General features: G+C 36.9%; 1 protein-coding gene across 1 annotated transcript; it reads right to left on the reverse strand.

Annotated features, from left to right (window-relative positions):
- Positions 1-498: 498 nt before the first annotated feature.
- TMEM182 (transmembrane protein 182) lies at positions 499-15,295 on the reverse strand. The gene is made up of 5 exons (XM_063304935.1): positions 15,106-15,295; positions 14,725-14,824; positions 12,663-12,761; positions 4,883-5,020; positions 499-1,975 (listed from the first exon to the last, which is right to left on the reverse strand). The coding sequence occupies exons 1-5, from the start codon at positions 15,244-15,246 to the stop codon at positions 1,752-1,754; spliced, it is 702 nt and encodes a 233-aa protein (XP_063161005.1). The 5' UTR covers positions 15,247-15,295; the 3' UTR covers positions 499-1,751.
- Positions 15,296-19,615: the final 4,320 nt, after the last annotated feature.

Consider the following 19,615-nt stretch of genomic DNA (forward strand, 5'->3'; position numbering starts at 1 on the left):
TTACAGTAGGTTAACGAATTATGGGAAAAACCTATCATCTTGAGCCAGAAAAAAAGGAGACCGTAGCTAAGGACTGGAGCCTTCTGCTCTGGTTGCAGGTAGGGATTAGCTCTTGTCAATCTGAGAAGAAACCAACTATGTGGGGGTCAACTGTAGTCTCTAGCTATGGATAAAGCCCAGTATTCTCTTGTTTCTTCAACATGGGAAGTGTGTGATAAAGTGGTAATATCAGTGGTTTAAAATATCGTCTTATTCTCCATTCCATAAGATCACCCTTTCTACATATCTATCATAGGTATGTCTTCCTTCCTTCCTTCCTTCCTTCCTTCATGTATGCATGCCATCAGAGAACAGGTTGACCATGAAAAGGTGATTGACAGACAATAGTTTAGATGACATGATCAAATGGATCAAATTATATACTTCATTGGAAACCAAAACATAATGTAAAAATAAATACTTAATAATGAAGAATATCAGTGTCCAAGAAAAATTATTATTATTGTGTCATGCATTGTTTTGATGCCCAGATAAGCAACAACAACTCTTGTCTGCAGGGGGCTGAACTAGATAACCCATAAACTTTCCCAGTTATTTTGGATTGGCTGTTTATGATTTGGACCACATGGAGTTTTTGCTTATATACTGAACAGCACCAAAGCACTATTCTGCTGATGCCATATTTTCTCTGGCAGGTTGGCTAAAGCATTACATGGATAACTATATTTTTAAGAGCAGAACTGCTTGCTCATAATAAGCTAATGCTGAGAACTGAAACAAGAGAAAATGGAGTAAGCCCTTCATGGGACACATATTTGTTCAGTACAAGGTTGCAGGACCAATTCAAACATTATTCTAATGAAGGAATACACACTGTCCAAATTGCTTCTTAGATGACTTTCAAGGAGACCAAAGCTGGGCCTTCTTTCAGGAGCAATGTGGGTGTTTGCATCTGGACCTCCGCATATAATTTTGCATTCTTTGTTCACAGAAGAAAGATACAGTTTGACTGCAAAGCTAATGTAGTGATTAGACCTTATTTATTGGCCATCATAAGCGGACAGACCCTTGCATTGGAAAAAGACACTGATGGAGAAAATTTAGATCTATATTGTATCAAAAATATGTCTGTTTCTGGAAATGATCATTATTATTAATATTATATGATTATTATTTTATAATATTAAGGTATTATTGCCAAAGACATCAAATTTGGAATCATTCTGGAAGCAGGATACAACATTTGACCTAGAGTTGCCTATCCCACAACCCTTTCCTTACTTGCAGAGGCTAATACATGTGGAGGAGAGAAGGTGAGACATAGTTTCATTGTAAATGTTCCTTCATTGAGTTGATAATGGTTGAATGGGCTGCGACCAGCACCTAATTCTTACATCAATTATTTCACATATTTCCTTGTGTATTAATACAGGTATGGGCATCTGATGAAATAAGAAAGGATCATCCTTTCTGAAAGGATTATTTCAGAAAGATATTTCATGCCCTTCATGACAAGAACATGTAAACAGTGGCTGCAATCCTATGCACATGTACTGGAAGCAATCTTCACCAAACACCTTAACACCACAGTTCCAATATTACTGAGTAGACAATATGAAGTTACATTAATCATTTAAGCCAATCCTCAGTGACACCATGAGCACTCTATGGTAGAAAGGATAATAATGTATAAAAAACATTTTTCAGCACAGCTTCACTACACACTAGTACTTCAAGCATCTGCCACCTGACTAATCAGAATGCAGATAAATTGTACGCCCTACCAGGAGAAACAGCATGCCAGAAAACATAGCAAAAAATATTCCAACTGGAGCCAGTATAAAAGACCAGCCATAATGTACATAGATGGAATAACTTGAACAGTCAGTTTTCTTCTGAGCTTCATATGTTTTAAGATCAGCCATTGCTTGGACCCAGATAACATATAGCACAACCACCAGGGAGAATAAGATGCCTGAAGGATGGAGAAGAAAGAATGTTTTAGTAAATATTTATGGCAAGATTATCATACAGGAACTCAGAAATACCTAGGAAATCTAGAGGAACACTAAAACAGATTCTCCAACCCTGTAAATCTGTTGGAATCGCAACTTCCAGAATGGATTGTTAGATTTATAATCTCCCTTTTGTTCATAATCTCAAGGCAGCATTCATAACACTTTCTCCTCCCATCTTCCCTACAACAACTCTGCAAGGAAGGATGGGCTGAGAGAAAATGCTCCTTCTTCCCACATAGAAATGCCTTTCCTGTACTAACAAGGAAGGGTTGGTTATGGTGCAAAGTTTCCGTTAAGAAACGAGGGAGGGAGGGAGAGACAGAGCATGGTCAAGAGGTGCTATGTAGAGCAACAGGCTCCACTATAGTTCAATTAGGACTACGCAGATTTGAAAAACCTTGATTTTATTTTATCTTGAAAGAGAAACTTTATTTATTTATTTGTTTGTTTATTCTTCAAATTTAGTCACCGCCCATCTCACTCAAGGAGCGACTCTGGGAGGTTTACAATAAAAACGAGAATAAATAATTATTAAAATACAATAAAACAATATTCTTACATAAAAGTATTGTATAATCCAAGGCAGAGGTGTTAAAAAGGTCTTAATTTATGGGACTATCTTCAGGGTGCTAACCACCCCCAAGGTGAACTTTGCTCTTTCTGCTGGCTTTGTCAGCAGGGCATGTATGGACATCTTCTGAACACACATCAAGAGACAAGTTCTGCTGTCAAGGCACTTCATGCCATCCATGATTCTGCCATCAAAACCGACAGAAAATTGAAGGGCATAAGTCAGCCTGAGTAGCAGAAGACAAAGCCACAAGGTGGCCTCTGAAATGATAGGTGATCTGCATGTTTTGCTAGTAGGCAGTGTTCAAACCAGCCTTTCTGGTGACTTGTATTAGAGAAAATATAGGAAGGGACAGTCATTCAGAATGGGACACATTACGTGGGTTGAGAAAATTAAACATACCTCTCAACCCCGTTCTTCCCTCAATTTTTTTGTTTGTTTGTTTAAAATAACTGAATAAAGACCTCTGCTAAAAGAGCTTCTTTTTCCTTCCTTTTTAACTCCTGAACCAATGCAGAAAAGAACAGAATTTAGGAAGGGAACTGCTAGTAGAGAAAGAATCAGTCCTCTTCTAAATCACACATTCCATGATCAGGTCCTAGTCCAGATCAGAGCTCTTCATGCCTCATCTGAGGTAAATAAAATGATGTGTTTCAACCTCAGTAGTTTAAATAAGATAACAGGACTTTGAGCCTCAGAGCAACCACTGAAGTGATATGAAGGAACACCAAGTAAGGAGCAGAAAGCTAAGAAAAAAGATAGGGTTATTCTCTTGCACAGTTGAAGAACTGGATTGTTGGAAGTAAAACTCCATCACTGCAGTTAATAGGATTTATGTCTGAGCAGACACATGCAGGATTTCTCTTTAAATACACATGATACAAACATTGTCACCTCATCAGCAAGTTCTCTTCTGAATCAGAACTCTCCTGTTCTGTGCATAGCATATCTCTGGCATAGGCCATGAGATGCCTCCAGAGACTCATGTACCATGAATAGTTTGCTCTGAATCTACAACATGTCAAATCTATGGTGTATTTTACTGTATTTTAAAATTAGTAAGTGAGAAGGCAGCCAAGAGGACTTCAAAGCTTCCAGCCACTAGCATCTTAGTTCCATAAAATTTTTTGGAAATGAACATGGTAAGAAGATGAATCACAGAGCTTCCGTTGAAGCCGCCTTGCAAGGAGACAGATGGGATATAAATCCAAAAAAGTGCCTGTGTGCTCAAAAAGGATGGGATAGAAGGTACCAGAATGCTGGTAAGAACAGAAGTTTGGAATGGAACTGGGGCAACTAAGGAAGAATTGAAAAAGACTTAAGTATAATGTAGAGTAATCTGGGCTATTGGGTTAGGCATGGCTAGTCACAAGGCTAAAATTAATTTGTTCAAGACCCTGAATTTGTGGCAGAAGTGGGGAGGAAGTGGGAGGAGTAAATGGGGTGTCCATATCAAATAAAGAGGATTGTATACAGTAATAGAAAAGCTTACACAGAACTACAGATCAGTCCAACAGAATGGAGCAAAGGAAAGAACAGATACGTAGTTGTGTTCTGGATGTCAGGTCTAGGTTCCAAATGGGTGTGCAGGTATTGTGCAGAAAAACCTGATGAGGTGTTTCTGAAAGAGACAGAAATTACTGACTAGAAATAGAGGCTCTTGTTTTCTTGCTCTGTCAGGAGAGGGAGACAGAGTTTGAGGGCTGATCCTGAAGGAGAGAAAGAACTAGATTCAAACTAGGTTTTCTGTTCTTTTTCCAAGGACTTGGAAATAAATTGTGATATCTTTTCTTGTAGGGCCCACCACAGTTCCAAGAGCAGCTTTCTAAATGCATTACTTCTCTACTGTCTAAACAAGAAAGCATGCTTAGATACTGTTCCACAAAATTAGTGGAGTTTAGATTATCTTCTGGAGGCATTTTGAACATGACATGCTAGAAAAAGCCAGAGGGACTTTGCTGCTATTGTATACTGAAAAAAAGGGATTTTGTGATATGTGCGTAGAATGATTCGGATATACAAGAATGATTGGGCATAGAATGATTGGGCTATACATTATATCTACATATAAATATATGAATAAATTGAAAAATAGTTACCCCTTTCTTCAACGAGACTTTTTCAGGAAACTTTCCCAGTGAAGTCCAAGGTTTTTTATGCTCAGCACACAAAACCCTCCCCAATTCCTTGCACTGCATGTGTGTTTCCACATGCAGCCTACAATTTTAGGATAAGGAATGTTGGCTTTGGAAAGCAATGGGACAACTAACTTTGGACAGCTCATGAAACTTACCAGCAGCAATGAAAAAGCCTCCTCCTATTTTGTAGAGGATGTGACTACCAAAGGGTGCAGCACAGATGATGAAGAAACTAGCAACAACCACAGTGACCACTCCAAGGAGCATGAAAATTGACCAGAAACCACGATAAACTGGAAATGAGGCAAAGGAGACACAGAAAGGAGAATTTTAGAGAATAAGAGACAGTTTTTACAAAATCTCTCCATCCTTCCCTGACATTTTCATTTTTGTCATTAGCAAGCTGCACATTTATTCCAGCAGAGTTTCCTGGTAATCAGTAATCTAAAGCACCATATGTCCTGCATTAGACGTGAATGCCAAATGCTATCAGATCATCTTGGAATATAATGATGCATGTGAAGAGTGTTATGAATCCCTGTTGCTTGGTATCTGCTGGAGAGGCATGTGGTTAATCCGTTTACTTGTTTGGCCAATGGAAATAGTTTACAAAATAATGTGCTGAACTATCGCCAAGATTCTTCAAGATACTTACATGGTTTTACCAGATACAATTGATTTTACCAAAGTAGAAACAGAGCCTAGAAACAACGTAAGGAAAATCTTACAACGTACCCCAGATAAGTGCACAAAATTGTTTCTATTTAAAAACAAGAATTGAGTGCTTTTAAGAAATGTATACTGTATATTCCCCAAAATGTATTTACATATGATTTTTAAATCCAAACTGAAAGTACCAATTGAAAGACAAGCCAAAATATGTATGCTAAAAAACAAGAAATCGCTAGCGAGCAATGTGATTTAATGGGACTGAATAGTGATCAATGCACTAAGAGTTTGGTGACATATGGTACCCTTCCCCTCAAATGTTCATCACAATAATCTAATTGGCTAATTAGACATCTATTTTTAGGAATGTCTTTAGAAAAACTAGGATCATGGAAATCAATTTATTTTATTCATTATAAATATAAAAAAGAGAAAAATGTTAAATTCTTGTGAAGTAGGGTAAATTTGAACAGGTTTGCATAAAACTCAAATGTGCAAGAGAAAGCAAAGAAGTTGATCCTTGTACCATAAAAATAGCTCAGAATTATTAATAATATTAAGTATTCTTTGTAGTTAAGTATTCTTAACTATTCTTTGATGAATGTGGATGCATAAAATACCTTAAAGTATATTAACATTCTAGATTAATTTTCCTCATACTGTATTTCACAAAGGAAGTACTGATATTTCCATAATTTTAAAGACTTTATCCCAAACTTTATTATCACTGTTCTACAAATAATTTTAATTCTAAAAAGATACTATAAATGTTTTAGGGTGGCTATATTCCCTAATGTACAAGTGACAGTCCTTTATATAAAGGGTTGTCAGAATCTAATCTTGGTCACAGCTTTCCCTATCATGCTCAGTTAATATGGTATAACCTAAAGAAATTATTTCTAAATGTGCATTGTTATGTATACAATTGCAATTGCAAGTTTTACAGAAAACCAAGCACTATTTTCCAGATAGAAAGCCTTAGTATAGTGTCCTCCTAATAATTCATGATACTTTCCTATAAAATAGATTATGTATGCCTTGATCGTTCGGGACGCGGTGGCGCTGCGGGTTAAACCGCTGAGCTGTCGATCGGAAGGTCAGCGGTTCGAAACCGCGCAGCGGGGTGAGCTCCCGTTGCTCGTCCCAGCTCCTGCACACCAAGCAGTTCGAAAACATGCAAATGTGAGTAGATCAATAGGTACCGCTTCGGCGGGAAGGTAACGGCGTTCCGTGAGTCATGCTGGCCACATGACCCGGAAGTGTCCTATGGACAACGCCGGCTCCAAGGCTTTGAAACGGAGATGAGCACCGCCCCCTAGAGTCGGACACGACTGGACTTTACGTCAAGGGAAACCTTTACCTTTACCTATGCCTTGATCATCTATGAGTTTATACATTTATTTATTTTAAATATTTTAAATATATACTTCCAGCTATATTATGGTGACATAACAACTTTTTTAAGAGCAGTAAGGAAAAGCCAGCAAAAATTCATATACAATTAGACAAAAGGGGTAAGGCTTCCATAACTGATTTTTTTTTTTAAAAGCAATGTTTATACTTAAAGTATGTAACATAAATACATGGTTGGAACCCATGTCTAAACACAATTTTATATGCATATAAGGAAGAATCCTCTTGTGTCTTATGATGGTGACGTCTTTCACATCTTCTGGTTGAAGAACGTGTTACTTGCATCCTACCTCTGAAGCAGGGTTGAATATCTAAAGGGGCCTTTCAAAATAAAATCATGCAGATCTACAAAACTATAGCCTCTATCTTTAACAGTTCACTATAGTCTCTAACATCATGTAGAACCTTGGACAGAATTCCCCAGTTTGAGATTTTTGCTTCATAAGAAGTGACCAAGTCAAATTATTAGCTTTGTTTTTGAGGAATTATGTTTCAATCATTTTTGTGATCAGGAATAATAAGATCCTGGAGCAATATGGTTAACAAATTGGAAAATAGTACTCTAGCTGGTTTTGTAAAGTTAAACATTCCTTTATATTTGGTGCTCAAAAAAATTATTTCCATAGATTTCTCCATTTGCCCACTTATACACAGACACAATGATAATCATTATCATTACCACTAAACTTGTATGCCACCCAAAATGAAGCAATTTATTATTAAACTGTATAATATTTACACAATCAACAAATATGGATGTAAATTGTAAATATAATTTCTCAATAAATAAATAAAGTGGACATTTGGGTAATATTTATACTCAAGGTATTTCCAAAGTAGCAGGATAAGAATGCACTGAAGTGGTGCTAGAGATTTCAAATCCAAATGCTTTGTGTTGTTGCAGTATGAATAGTTTCCATAACTGAGTGCCACAACATTTTTCTGCAACATGTCACAGCTCTAGTTTTGGCAACGTTTCACAAGGCTAAAAATATAAAGGAGTTGGGAACAGAAAAACAAACAGGAGTGGATGTGTATATGAGCTTGATTTCTACCATAATGATATTGCCAGTCAGAAGAAAAGTAAATTATTTCTTAATGTCTTCCATAGTATAATAAAACTTGCAGAATTAGAAGTACCCCTAAAAATGGGATTGACTGATGATTGATTAATTGACTGATTGATTGATTGATTGATTGCAAAATGTGAAGATAACCTTCCTATTTTCAGGTTGCTCTTAAGGCAAGACATAACCCTGATCTAGGTTTTCCAAATGTGTACATCTTTTATTCAGATGTCCAGCCTTCTCTCCCAATAGAGTTGATGAATAGTCTGCAAATTGGCTGTATTTTCAAAATTTGATCTATTTCTTTCCATCTCTCTGTAAAGCATTTCCAGCTAAACGGAATAGGAATAGCATTCCTAGACAGAGGATTATGTTTTCATTTATTTATTTTTCATGCAATAACTTGTAATTTTATTTTATTTTTTAATATGTCCAAGTACAAGCAAAGTGTATTTAGAAAACTTGTACTCTATGCATGATAATCCTAGGTAGCTCACAACAATATTCCTATAAAACAGAAGTCACAAACCCCACAACAACATCATATAATACATCCCATCACAACACCATAACTTCTTACCAACTCTACATCTACAGTTGTATTTGCTGGGCTCACTTCCATCCTAGCCGAATGCCTGGGTGAAGAGCCAGGTCTTCACAGCCCTCTGGAAGGCTAATGAAGGGGTGTCATCCAAATCTCAGAGGGGAGGCTATACCAAAGAGTCAGGGTTGGCACAGAGAAGGTGCAAAATGCTCTTCAAAAAAAAGGTCTCTTACTTGACTGATTGCTTTAATAGTCAATAGACTGACTACTGTTTGACATTTGACCAATTACATATTTCATCAATAGGTACAAGACCACCTGTGGGGGAGGTAAAGAAGTCAAAATGATGCTCCAGCCTGTGCAATCTAAATCCCCCCATTTTTTCATGTCACACACATAGAAAAGAAGCAGGACTTTGACTGTTTGGGTACAGATGTCATCTTGACTTCTTTGCCCCCACCTCTCTCCAAATGTTGCCCTTGAACTGAACTTTTTCATGTGATCAATGGGGAGTAAATTATTGGGAGGAACCATATTACCAATATCAAATTAACATAATTTGATTTAATTTTGTATATATTATTATTATTTTTTTAAATTCTCAGTTCTTGACTTATCTGATTTTTAGGCATAGCTGCTGAGATGCACCTGAGTGCAGTCTTTGGCCTGAAAAAAGTTGGACTAAATTTCTGGGCTAAAAGGACACCACTAATGGATACTGGTCATCTTTTTTCAGCTAGCGGTAGAGCATATCTGTTGACAAGTGAGTTTTAATTTGAACCACACCATGAGACTGGTTCTTTCCTAAAAGTGGTTCACTCTTTCCTCTTTGTTAAGCATGAATTTGTACTATGTACTTGAATCATGTACATAGAGATCTTAGATTGTACTCCACCCTACTCCTTCCAATCACACAAGTCAGGATATGTGATAGAAGGTGAGGGTGACCTTGGAAGATGGGGGGAACAGATACTGCCTAGGGAACGATCAGATAAAAGACAAAGGAGCCCGCAACAGAGTAACAGCCACAGAAAGAAACTTAAGAAGGACTCGCCCTAACTACTCAGGCGGTCAATAGGGAGGGCGGGAGATTTGTACTTTCAGACTTGCAAGATTCTGTTAATATAGCCTTACAGTAAAGTAGAATTAGCTCATCTAGTTATGTTTCCTGTCTGGTTTACCGGGGAGGGCTGACATCAATCTTGCAAATCTGAAAGTACAAATTTCCTGCCTGGAGTGAGATCTGTCCAATTCGATTTATTTACTTGTTTGTTTGTTTGTTTGTTCTTCAAACTTCTATTACCACCCATCTCCCCCAAGATGGGCCTCTGGTTTCAGTTGTTAGAACAAAAGTCACAACTGATTCAGCCTGAAAACAATAATCCATTTTGCTTTGCTCTTTAATCGAAGTTGGGAGTTCAGAGCAAGTAGCATATGTTGCGATCGCACCAGATATTGCCTGCAATCTGATTTATGTTTACTTAGAGGTCGTTGAAGTTTCCTAGAACTATGGGACTTACTCAAGGAGTAAACATATATGGGATTCGATTACTTTTATTTTATGCCCAATGGTGAAAGGACATTAAATGTGCCATATCTCATTGAAGGAAGGGATGAAATGGAAAACAGAGAAAGGGAATGACAAGAATCCACTCAGAGACAAATACCTTGTGGAAAGTAATGCCCTTCAGTCTAAGAGGATAAATAATTTGCAGTGTGCACACTTCAGATAAAGTTAATAGAAACTTTATAGAAACGGTCTACCTTCTAGTATTAGAAATTAGCTCTTTGGAAATGTTAAGTGAGGATATACAAAAAAGTGGTTTCTAAAAGGGAACACAAGTCCGAAAGACAAGCATTTGCATAGTATTAATTACTTCCAGAGCCAGTTTGGTGTAGTGGTTAAGACATCAGGCTAGAAACTGGGGAGACTGAGTTCTAGTCCTGCCTTAGGCACGAAGCCAGCTGGGCTACCTTAGGCCAGTCACTCTCTCTCAGCCCTAGGAAGCAAGCAAGGGCAAGCCACTTCCAAAAAACCTTGCCAAAAAAACTGCAGGGACTTGTCCAGGGAGTCTTCAAGAATCGGCACACAATTTAATAGATTTTAAAAAATTACTTCTAGTAATTATTTTAATATTCCACTAATATTAAATAATACTATTGGTAATGTCTAAAATACAACTCACTTTTAATAGCCCTTTGAAAACAGCAAAGCAAAGAAATAATATTTTTTAATCAAATTGCTCTTGGTAATAAAAATCTTAAAATTATAATTTGCAATGAGACTGGTCTGGGTCCTATCTGAAAAGATTAAAGCAGTGTTTATCAACCTTGGCAGCTTGAAGATGTATGGACTTCAACTCCCAGAAAAAGCTGGCTGGGGAATGCTGGCAGTTGAAGTCTACACATCTTCAAGCTGCCAAGGTTGAGAAACACTGGATTAAAGTGTTTCTGAGTCTGGTTCTTTCTGAGTGTTAGTAACTACATAATTATTCAGAAGGGAATCCCATTAAGTTTAATGGTTCTCATTCCAAAATAAAGGACTGATTTAGGACTGCATGACTCTTTGTAGCTTTAAAGTAATATTTTATGTAAAATCAGAAATGACTATTTAAAGGAAATGTAATTGTTGGATGGGATGGGGGAGATTCCTTAAGGAAAAAAGATAAAACTGCCAAACCGGTAAGTTCCATTGGTGATATCACTGGAAAAGAAAGTGCAAATACTTTTTTCAAGGATAATGGGATCTAGGAAATGGTTTGTAATTTACCATTCTTACACAGAAATTGGATCATTTCAATTTGTGCAAGGATATAACTTGATATATACACTGTAGTAAAAACACATTAGTGAAAATCTTATTTAAACACTTTGTCTGCCTACCCACCCACTTTAGAGGTTTTCATCAATTTAACTGAACAGCAGTTAAGAAACATGTTTAAAATAGTATATCACTTAAAATCAAATCATATCAAACGATGGCAATGAGGTCTATATTGACGTTTTCCCCAATCAAATTGTTGATTGCCGTTATAAGCATTCCTATTTTTGGACCTCTTGGAATGAGATGGTTGAATCTAAAGGAATCATTCCTCTGTTTTTCAGAAAGTCATCTTTGGATCCAGCCCCATATGTAAATCAACTATTTACAACACATTCTTTAAAAGTAAGAATGCTCTACACATTTAAAAGACATGATAGTCTTTAGATTCCTTTCTAAATTCACTGAAATTGGTGTAAAGGTTAAGGCATTTCACCTTATAAAAGCTGCCATTTTTATGTTTACAATGACAAACATCATAGATGTATTTATTTAATCCTGCAATGCAAAGCATACATTAACACCTAGCATTTCATCTAGTACTGAACTGTAATTGTTTGCTATGTTAACTGTCCAATTTCAGAGTCTCTATGATAATGGTGAGACTCAATGCCCAACAGGGTTAAGAACCAGGTATAATGAGAACTGGAGTTCTGGGATATGGAGAGTTGGAGTCCAACAACATCTGGAGGGACATGCCTTTCCTAACATCTCCTATCCTATAATAGCATCTTGGATTTCCATAATACTATGCATATTTCCTGGAAAGTCCAATTGGAGCCAGTTTACTATAGTGGTTAAAGATACCAAGACAGAAACTAGGAGAATGTGAGTTTGAGTCCCAACTTAGGCACAAAGCCAGCTGGATGATTTGGTTGTCATTCTCCCTAGGAAGAAGGTAATGGCAAAGCACTTCTGAAAACGTTTTGCCAGGAAAAGTGCATGGACTTATCCAGGCAGTTGCCAGGAGTCAAGACTGACTTGCACATACACACACAAAAAGCTTGATTTAAGACAATGATATTTACTTTCACTTTAGCATTGTTCTTTAAGTATTACACAGAGGTTTTTTGCGGGGCGGGAAAGACAAATAAAAATAATAGGTACTGGTAGAACAATGACCCATCTGAACCAGGATTCTGTTTTAAACAAAATCTAACTGAATGCTTCCAGGGGTCATAAGTGAATTATGAATTACAGAGATTCTATTCACACAAGAAAATACTTCCCAGGGCAATGCAACACTGTGGATTCAATTCCAAAATGGTGCTTCAGTGTGCAGAGGTGTGTGAATGTACCATCTGTCTGCAACTCTTAAAGCAACGGCTTCTGCTCTGCTTTATGAAGAATCGTTTTGGAATTGAATTTGAAGAATTGCACGGCCCTAATATGCTAATTGCAACATACAAGAAAATACTTACTAATTGCAGAATTATAGGTGGTTGAATTACGGTCATCTCTTAAGAAAGGAAATGGAGAGAGATAGGCATGGGTGCAGTTTTTAGAAGGTGACTGGTTCGCTGAAAAATAGTAGCAAAGGCTAACTTAGTCTCTTGCATTTCCATACGCGTAAATTTCCCCCATTTTAGAATGCTTATGCTAGGTGGATGAATGACTGGCCTCATATGTTTAAGATCCAAAATTTTGAATTATCAGTGGGAGAAAGAAATAATGGACTTTGCTTTTAAATGGCATTCTACTTTTAATGGAATAGTTCTTGTAGGGCTCTACAGGATATATTATCAAATCGCTCAGAGTCACTGGGAGTCAGGTGGCATATAAATTTTTAAAAAATAAAAATAAAAATCTGTTTCATGATCTGGGCTAGCTGACGATAATTGTAGGAAATGAGCACTGCTCTGGAGGGGGTTAAGTTGGTAGCAGTAATAGTACATAGAAGCCCATTGATTCAGAGTGAAACAGAAGCAGTAGAGGACTTCCCTAGAGCATCAAGGCATTTCCCAGTGATATATATACTTGCCAATTATTCCCAATTAGCATTTCATCCAGCGCTTATATTAAAACCTTTAAGACAAACAAAAAAAATCATTCATTGCCTTTTCTTCATTGCCAAATGCCTATATTTCAGAAGATCCTTATAATGAAACCATACTAGTATAAAAAACACATAAAATAGACCCACTCTTGTTCCTCCCAAGTTCTTCAGTCTCTCTACTCTTTCAAGCTACAAGTACATTGCGTAACTCTTTTGCAATTCCAAAATTTTATCATCCAAGCGTCATTCATCAAACAAGCCTCCGTGATCTTGCTTTGTTTTACTAGGGGGTCCTGGTATGGCATCTCAGTACTGTCACTGCCTCTCCATTGGCATCTGGAGAGTAGCATGGAAAAAGGAAAACACTTTTGAATGGCTAGACATGGATGGGTGCATGGATGGAAGGACTGATGGAAAGAGAGAGAGAGAGAGAGAGAGACCTGAGGAGTAATGCTTTGTGCTTGCTTTTAGAAGTTGGCTAAAACTGCTACTCTTTGGGGTTTTTACTGAGCCAATTGTTTTGAATTACGATCCTACAAACAGCAATTCGTTTTTTATGGAAAGATGGGCAACACTGATTTCAGAGTTCAATATTAAATGTTTAGGAGGAACTTCTGTGAAGCGTACATGTATCATAATGCCCAAATGTTTAAAACAGTTTGTAGCCATAATTTTATCATTTTACCTGGCTCTTTAGTTCTCTATGTACAATGCTTTGGAATACCTCACGCTCCTTGTGTTGGCATCTGTGCATGTCTACACAGATATCTGCACAGAGGGGCTCTATCTGCTCGCTTGCGTACAAAACACTTTGCTCTAGAGCAGTGCATGAGAAACCAGAAAACACATTCAAATGAGTCCTTCCACTTCATTCAAGAGCTTGTGCAGCTCTTGCACAAGCATAAAGATGAAAGCTGCTATTCAGTCTTGTCTATAGCACTGTGGGAGCCCTTGTTCAAGTATTTGCGGAATGCCTTTGTGCAGGCATGTGCAGAAGTGTCCTGATTTCCTTTTGCTCACAGTTCTGCAAATCTAAGATTATAGCTTTTATGTTTGCATACAGGGTCATCCCGCTAGAACAGACATGCTGCTTTTTCAGTGGACAACTTCTGTGGGTTGTTGCAAACCAATGCATCTTGTGGTTGAAGTGAATCTCCAGCGAATACCCTGAATATAGAGCAGCTTAAAGAACTGGAGTACTGTGAGCTGCATTCTCGAATCTCTGTCCAGCAGAATAATATCTATAACAAGCAGACCCACATTTCTGCTGCAGAAGGTTGGGAAGCCCTCTAGAACAGATTTTGAAAGAATCACAGAGAAATGCAGCAGAGAGAAAGAGAACGAAAATGCTCATGAAGACTTGTTCTGCTATATTGGAGGCAACCCTATTCAGAAAGGTTTCCTTCTACAGATAGGATTTATTAAAGCAGGCAAGCTTTAAAGTGTAAGCAAGCATTCTCATATTATGTCAAAACTAGACTACTTACTGTACCAAAACTTCAACATACTGCTAGGATTCTCATCAACCTTCCCATCAAACCAGCACCTCCAGAAGAAACCCTCATGGTGGAAAATAATCTTCTCTTCCTGCACAAAAGAAACTTAAGAACTCATCATACATTCATATGGACTCATGTTATATGTTTTACAGTGGATTACCACAACTCCTTAACATCCTGATGATTCTGAATATATCTGACCAAAATAGAAATCAGAGAAAATAATCTCCTGAATTCCACTGGATGAGGTTAATATTAAAATCAAGGATGTTCCTCATTCATCGGTGATCTTTCTAAACAAGAAACAAACAGACACGTCTGTGATACAACCACAAGATATTATTCCTAGGCATAAAACAGTATACTAACCCTAGTGCGATTCAGATCTTCAGAACACTTTCCAACTTCTGTAGCCAGAAGCCAATAGTCTGTCCCAAAAGCAACCAGAAAAAACAAAATCCCAAGAGCTCCAAAAAATCCTCCAAAAAATATTCCAATGCTCAACTTCATTGCTGATTTGTTCCTTAAAAAAATAGCAACTGATAAATCTAAAATATATATATATTCAGGCTGGTGGGGGAGAAATATCCTGCCTTAGATAAATTAAGTTAAGAATTACGATGCTTATGCTACGGCTTGATTTGTGTTCAATTAAACCACAACCTAACAAATGAAGATAGACTTCTATTTTAGGACACTCCCTGAAACAACTTTACAGTATTTTCCTTAGCTGGCGTGCCAGCCAAAAATAGCTGACCTTCCCTTAGCTGGGTATTGGCTTGAAATATTGTTGCACATGGTGCATCCACATATGAGGAAGAGGGATGAAATTACTGTGCCCTTATTATTCTGCCTAGCTTGGGTTTCAATATCCAATGCTGGCAGGCAGTGGCAGTATGTACACCCTGTAATCAATTTATCTTCCTCCCATAAGCAGGCAAGGAATAGTTCATCTCTGTCACAGACATAGAATGTACTCTGCAAACTAAGTTGCAGATTACGTACTAGGCACACTGAAAGCTTATCATCAGTTGCATAAAATCACTTGAGCCTCATTGACTGATGGACTCTCTCATTCCAGAGCAGCAATCAAGACATTTAAAGGTGAAATGTGGTGCCCTGCAACTCCAAAACACTTGCTTTTTTTCAGTCTTTAAACAAGGGCAGATATGCCTAGCTCAAATTCAGAATTAGAAGTGTATCTCTGTTCTCATAGCAGGCAAGATTTCAGCATCTAATATGCTCTTATATTCACAAGGAAGCAGAAATCTGGGAAGTCCTGTTTTGTACGTTTTAATGATCTTTGGATACAGAGAAAGTGATTTCCAGTGGCAGTCAAGTATGCAACTATGCTTTTAGAAAACAGGCTGTCTTTATTATTTTTTCAATGTCAAATATAAACAGATGTTTTCTGCACCCAGATACTGTCCAGATGTTCTGGGAATGCAGTTTCCAAAAGAACAAGCCTGCATAATTGATGGCTTGGTTGCCTTGGAATTCTGGAAATTTTACTCTGCATACCTCCAGAAGATGCCAGATTGGGAAGGTGAAATCTGGGTTTGCATTGCCAAAGAGATAGGATTTTATTCAGCTGTATTGCTTTTCTGCATGGTAGTTGGACATCTGTGCACCAGTCTCCCTCTCTTCGCACATAGTGGTCTAACTACGTACCTAAAGCAGAGGTCCCCGAACTCTTCAGCTCATCAGCCTCTTCATGAAGTTTCAGATAGTTCATCAAACCCCAAACATTTATTATATGAAAATAATTTAATAAATACTACTTTAACTAATACTGTAGTACTATGGATAATAATAATAGTAATAGTAACAACAATAATGGATAGTCCTTGGGGCTTGATATTGACCACTTTGGAGAATCCTGATCTGAAGAAACTTGTTGAACTAATTCAACACAGAAGTTCACAATTAGACAAGCTTTTTGAGCCATTGGGATCATTTAAAATTTTGACAGCATATTGTTGGTCTGCTCATAATATAACTGCTATGGTAAGCAAGTTTCAAGTTTCTTGCCAACACTTCTGTCCTTCTGTCCCAACTTATTTTGGCTCTCCCCCCCCCCCCCGCCTTTTCACTTATATTTCTTTTTCTTTCCCTTTTTTTTCGTACAGGTAGGCATGTTCTCTACAAAGCAATGGAACCTATGCGGGGGCAAGACATTTTTGCAAATAAAAATTATGCTAGAGGTTGGTGGGCAGAGAGACTGACGGATATCTAGACTGATAGATGTCATTGGAAACTTTGATGTGCACTCCTGACTTAGGACAAAACCAGTTCCTGTGTTCTAAAAATATTAAGTTGAACATGAAAGTATTTTCAAGTTCCTGGTTTTGAATTTCATCAGTTTGTAAAATAACAAGGAATGGTGCACAAGAAAAAATGGTTATCAACTTATTTTAGAATCTTAATTTTAATAGTAATTCTTCATGAAGGTAGTTACAAAAGGACTATTTTTTATTGCATTTTTAAAAAAGTTTCCTTCAGGTCAGCCTCAACTCCTGAGGCCTTCATGAACATATCAATGTAGTTTTCATTGCAAGGGTATGGAAGTGCATTCTTTTGGGGGGGCAGTTTGTTTTGTTTTCTTTTGTTTTCCAGTCCAGCCTATAACCCTGGGGTTTTGTTGTGGTCTCCTCCAACTACTCATCAGAACTGACTTTGCTTAGTTTTTTTAGATCAACTACCATATACACTCTCAAATAAGCCAAGAATTTCAGGTATCAAAATGTACCCAAAAACTGGGTTTGGCTTATCTGCAAATGGGCTTATCCACAAGTATATACGGTAATACTTTTTTAAAGTACCCATATATCCCATATACAGTATATTCGTGGATAAGCCCATCCGCAGATAAACTGACCCTCAAATTTTTAACCAAAATACCATGAAAAATGGATAATCCGTGGATTACCCATGGATAAACCAACTGTGAAAATTAAAACATATGAGCATTTTGAGGGTCAGCTTATCCACAGGTGGCTCATTTTTCACAGTACTTTGGTTAAAAATTCGAGTATATACAGTAAGTTTTCTTTCTTGCTGTAGCCATTTGATATGTACAATGACCAAAAATGTGTGTTCCAAGATAGTAGCAAAACTACTAAATAAACATTTGGCAATTGAGTATTTTGGGGTAGCTATTTTCACTAATCATTATTCCTCTTATGCATGGTTTCATAGTATCCCACAAAAGTGCCTCTCTTATATTATCTCTTGCATTCAGTTAAAAAAAACAAACTGCACATCATACTTAATTTTTTTTTAAAAAATGTTGTCAATAAGATAACTTGAGCTATTTTGGGGAAACTGAAGCTGTCTATAGATCACGTACATTAATTACTTTGCTCTAAATAAACATATATGATGTTCGAATAGAAGAATGGCTGGCATTGTCAACGTCTTGGAAAATGGCAAAGTTTCTACCTGGCTTTTATGAACATTTGGATTATTTAGGCACTTTCGTTATCTGAAAGTACAACTGCAACTAGAACTGCAAGGAACTAAGGAACTACTGTAAGGTTTTTTTTAAAAAAATCAATGTTTATATTATTTTTAAATTATATTATTTGAAAGTTGAACAGTTTGCTTTAAAGGTTACCGTTGCTTATGAACGGACAAAATCTATACCACCCACTCCATGAATCTTAGTGGAAAATCTCATGGTGGGATCTCTTAGATTAAAATTAAGCCCTTATGTTTCATTGTGAGAAATAAATCCAACCCTAGAGCCTTGGCCTCCAGTCTTATGGAAACAATTATCCCTTCTACTGATAAAGATATAATCTTATAAGATTCATATTCATAATGCAGAATTTACTACATTAAAGCTACCTCTGGTGTTTTTTTTTTTTTAGTTTTACTAGGTTTAGTTTGGTATATGATATGCAGTTTTCCATTACTGATTTACTGTTCTCCCGATGTCTACAAAAATGCGTATTTTTTTTAAAAGTCCACTGAAATATTTCTGAATAAACTGTTACAGTATTTCCCCTGTATGTTTTTTTTCTTTTAGAAAACTGAGTTGTGACACATGAAAAGATTAGCGTCACCTACTTTGTCTTCAATTTTGGCACACAACAAGTAGTTACAAATATTATCAGTACTATCACTGTTTGTCAAGTTACACAAAATTCTGTTGAGCAGGGAAAAACTTCTTGAATGTTCAGTTTTTATGAAGATGTTTCAGGTAGCTCATAAAATTCTATACTGAAGTTGGAAGAAATTGAAAAGAAAACGTAAATCCCAATTAAATAATACTTCTTGTTCGGAGGTATGGGACTTTTCTGTTTTGTGAAATAAAAATCAAAGAGTTCACTGTGATAATTGTCAGCAAATAATGTTACTGCTCAATAAAATAAATTAAAAGATTTGATGCTGCTGAAGATGTTTTTTAAATTAATTCTGTGGCTGGATGGATCATTAACTGTTAGAAAAAAGACCAGAGTGAGAAAGAGATAAAAAAGAGAAATCAGACTCTGTTTGCTGCTTAGGCTGATGGTCCAATCTAATAAATAATCATAATAGTAACAATAATAATTCTAAATTATATGATTTAGTAGAGACAATTATTATCATTTTCAGTAGAAACCCATTCCTTGCAAAAAATTATATAGTGAAAAAGCATGAAAATGCCTCAACTCCTTGAAAGGCCACTGCAGTACAGTGATAGCAGGAACCCTTATCTTTATCAGAAATAATTTTCACTGAATTTGTTAGGTGTGTAGAAGAATTTATATAAGACTGCAGTTTGAATGCTAAGAGAAATGCACTACACATTTGAATGGCTAGCATACAAGGATAGACTGATTGATACAGAGGACATGGAGACAAGAATGTCTCAAGGCCATGCAGGATCTGTAGA

The sequence above is a fragment of the Candoia aspera genome, chromosome 5 (assembly GCF_035149785.1).
Source record: "Candoia aspera isolate rCanAsp1 chromosome 5, rCanAsp1.hap2, whole genome shotgun sequence".
Classification (NCBI taxonomy): Eukaryota; Metazoa; Chordata; class Lepidosauria; order Squamata; family Boidae; genus Candoia; species Candoia aspera.

Coding starts and splice junctions, on each gene's coding strand:
- TMEM182 (XM_063304935.1), bottom strand. CDS start 15,246: ATGAAGTTGAGCATTGGAATATTTTTTGGAGGATTTTTTGGAGCTCTT. Junction 14,825..15,105: donor AAGATCTGAATCGCACTAGG/GTTAGTATACTG, acceptor TCTTTTGTGCAG/GAAGAGAAGATTATTTTCCA. Junction 12,762..14,724: donor TATGTTGAAGTTTTGGTACA/GTAAGTAGTCTA, acceptor ACTATTTTTCAG/CGAACCAGTCACCTTCTAAA.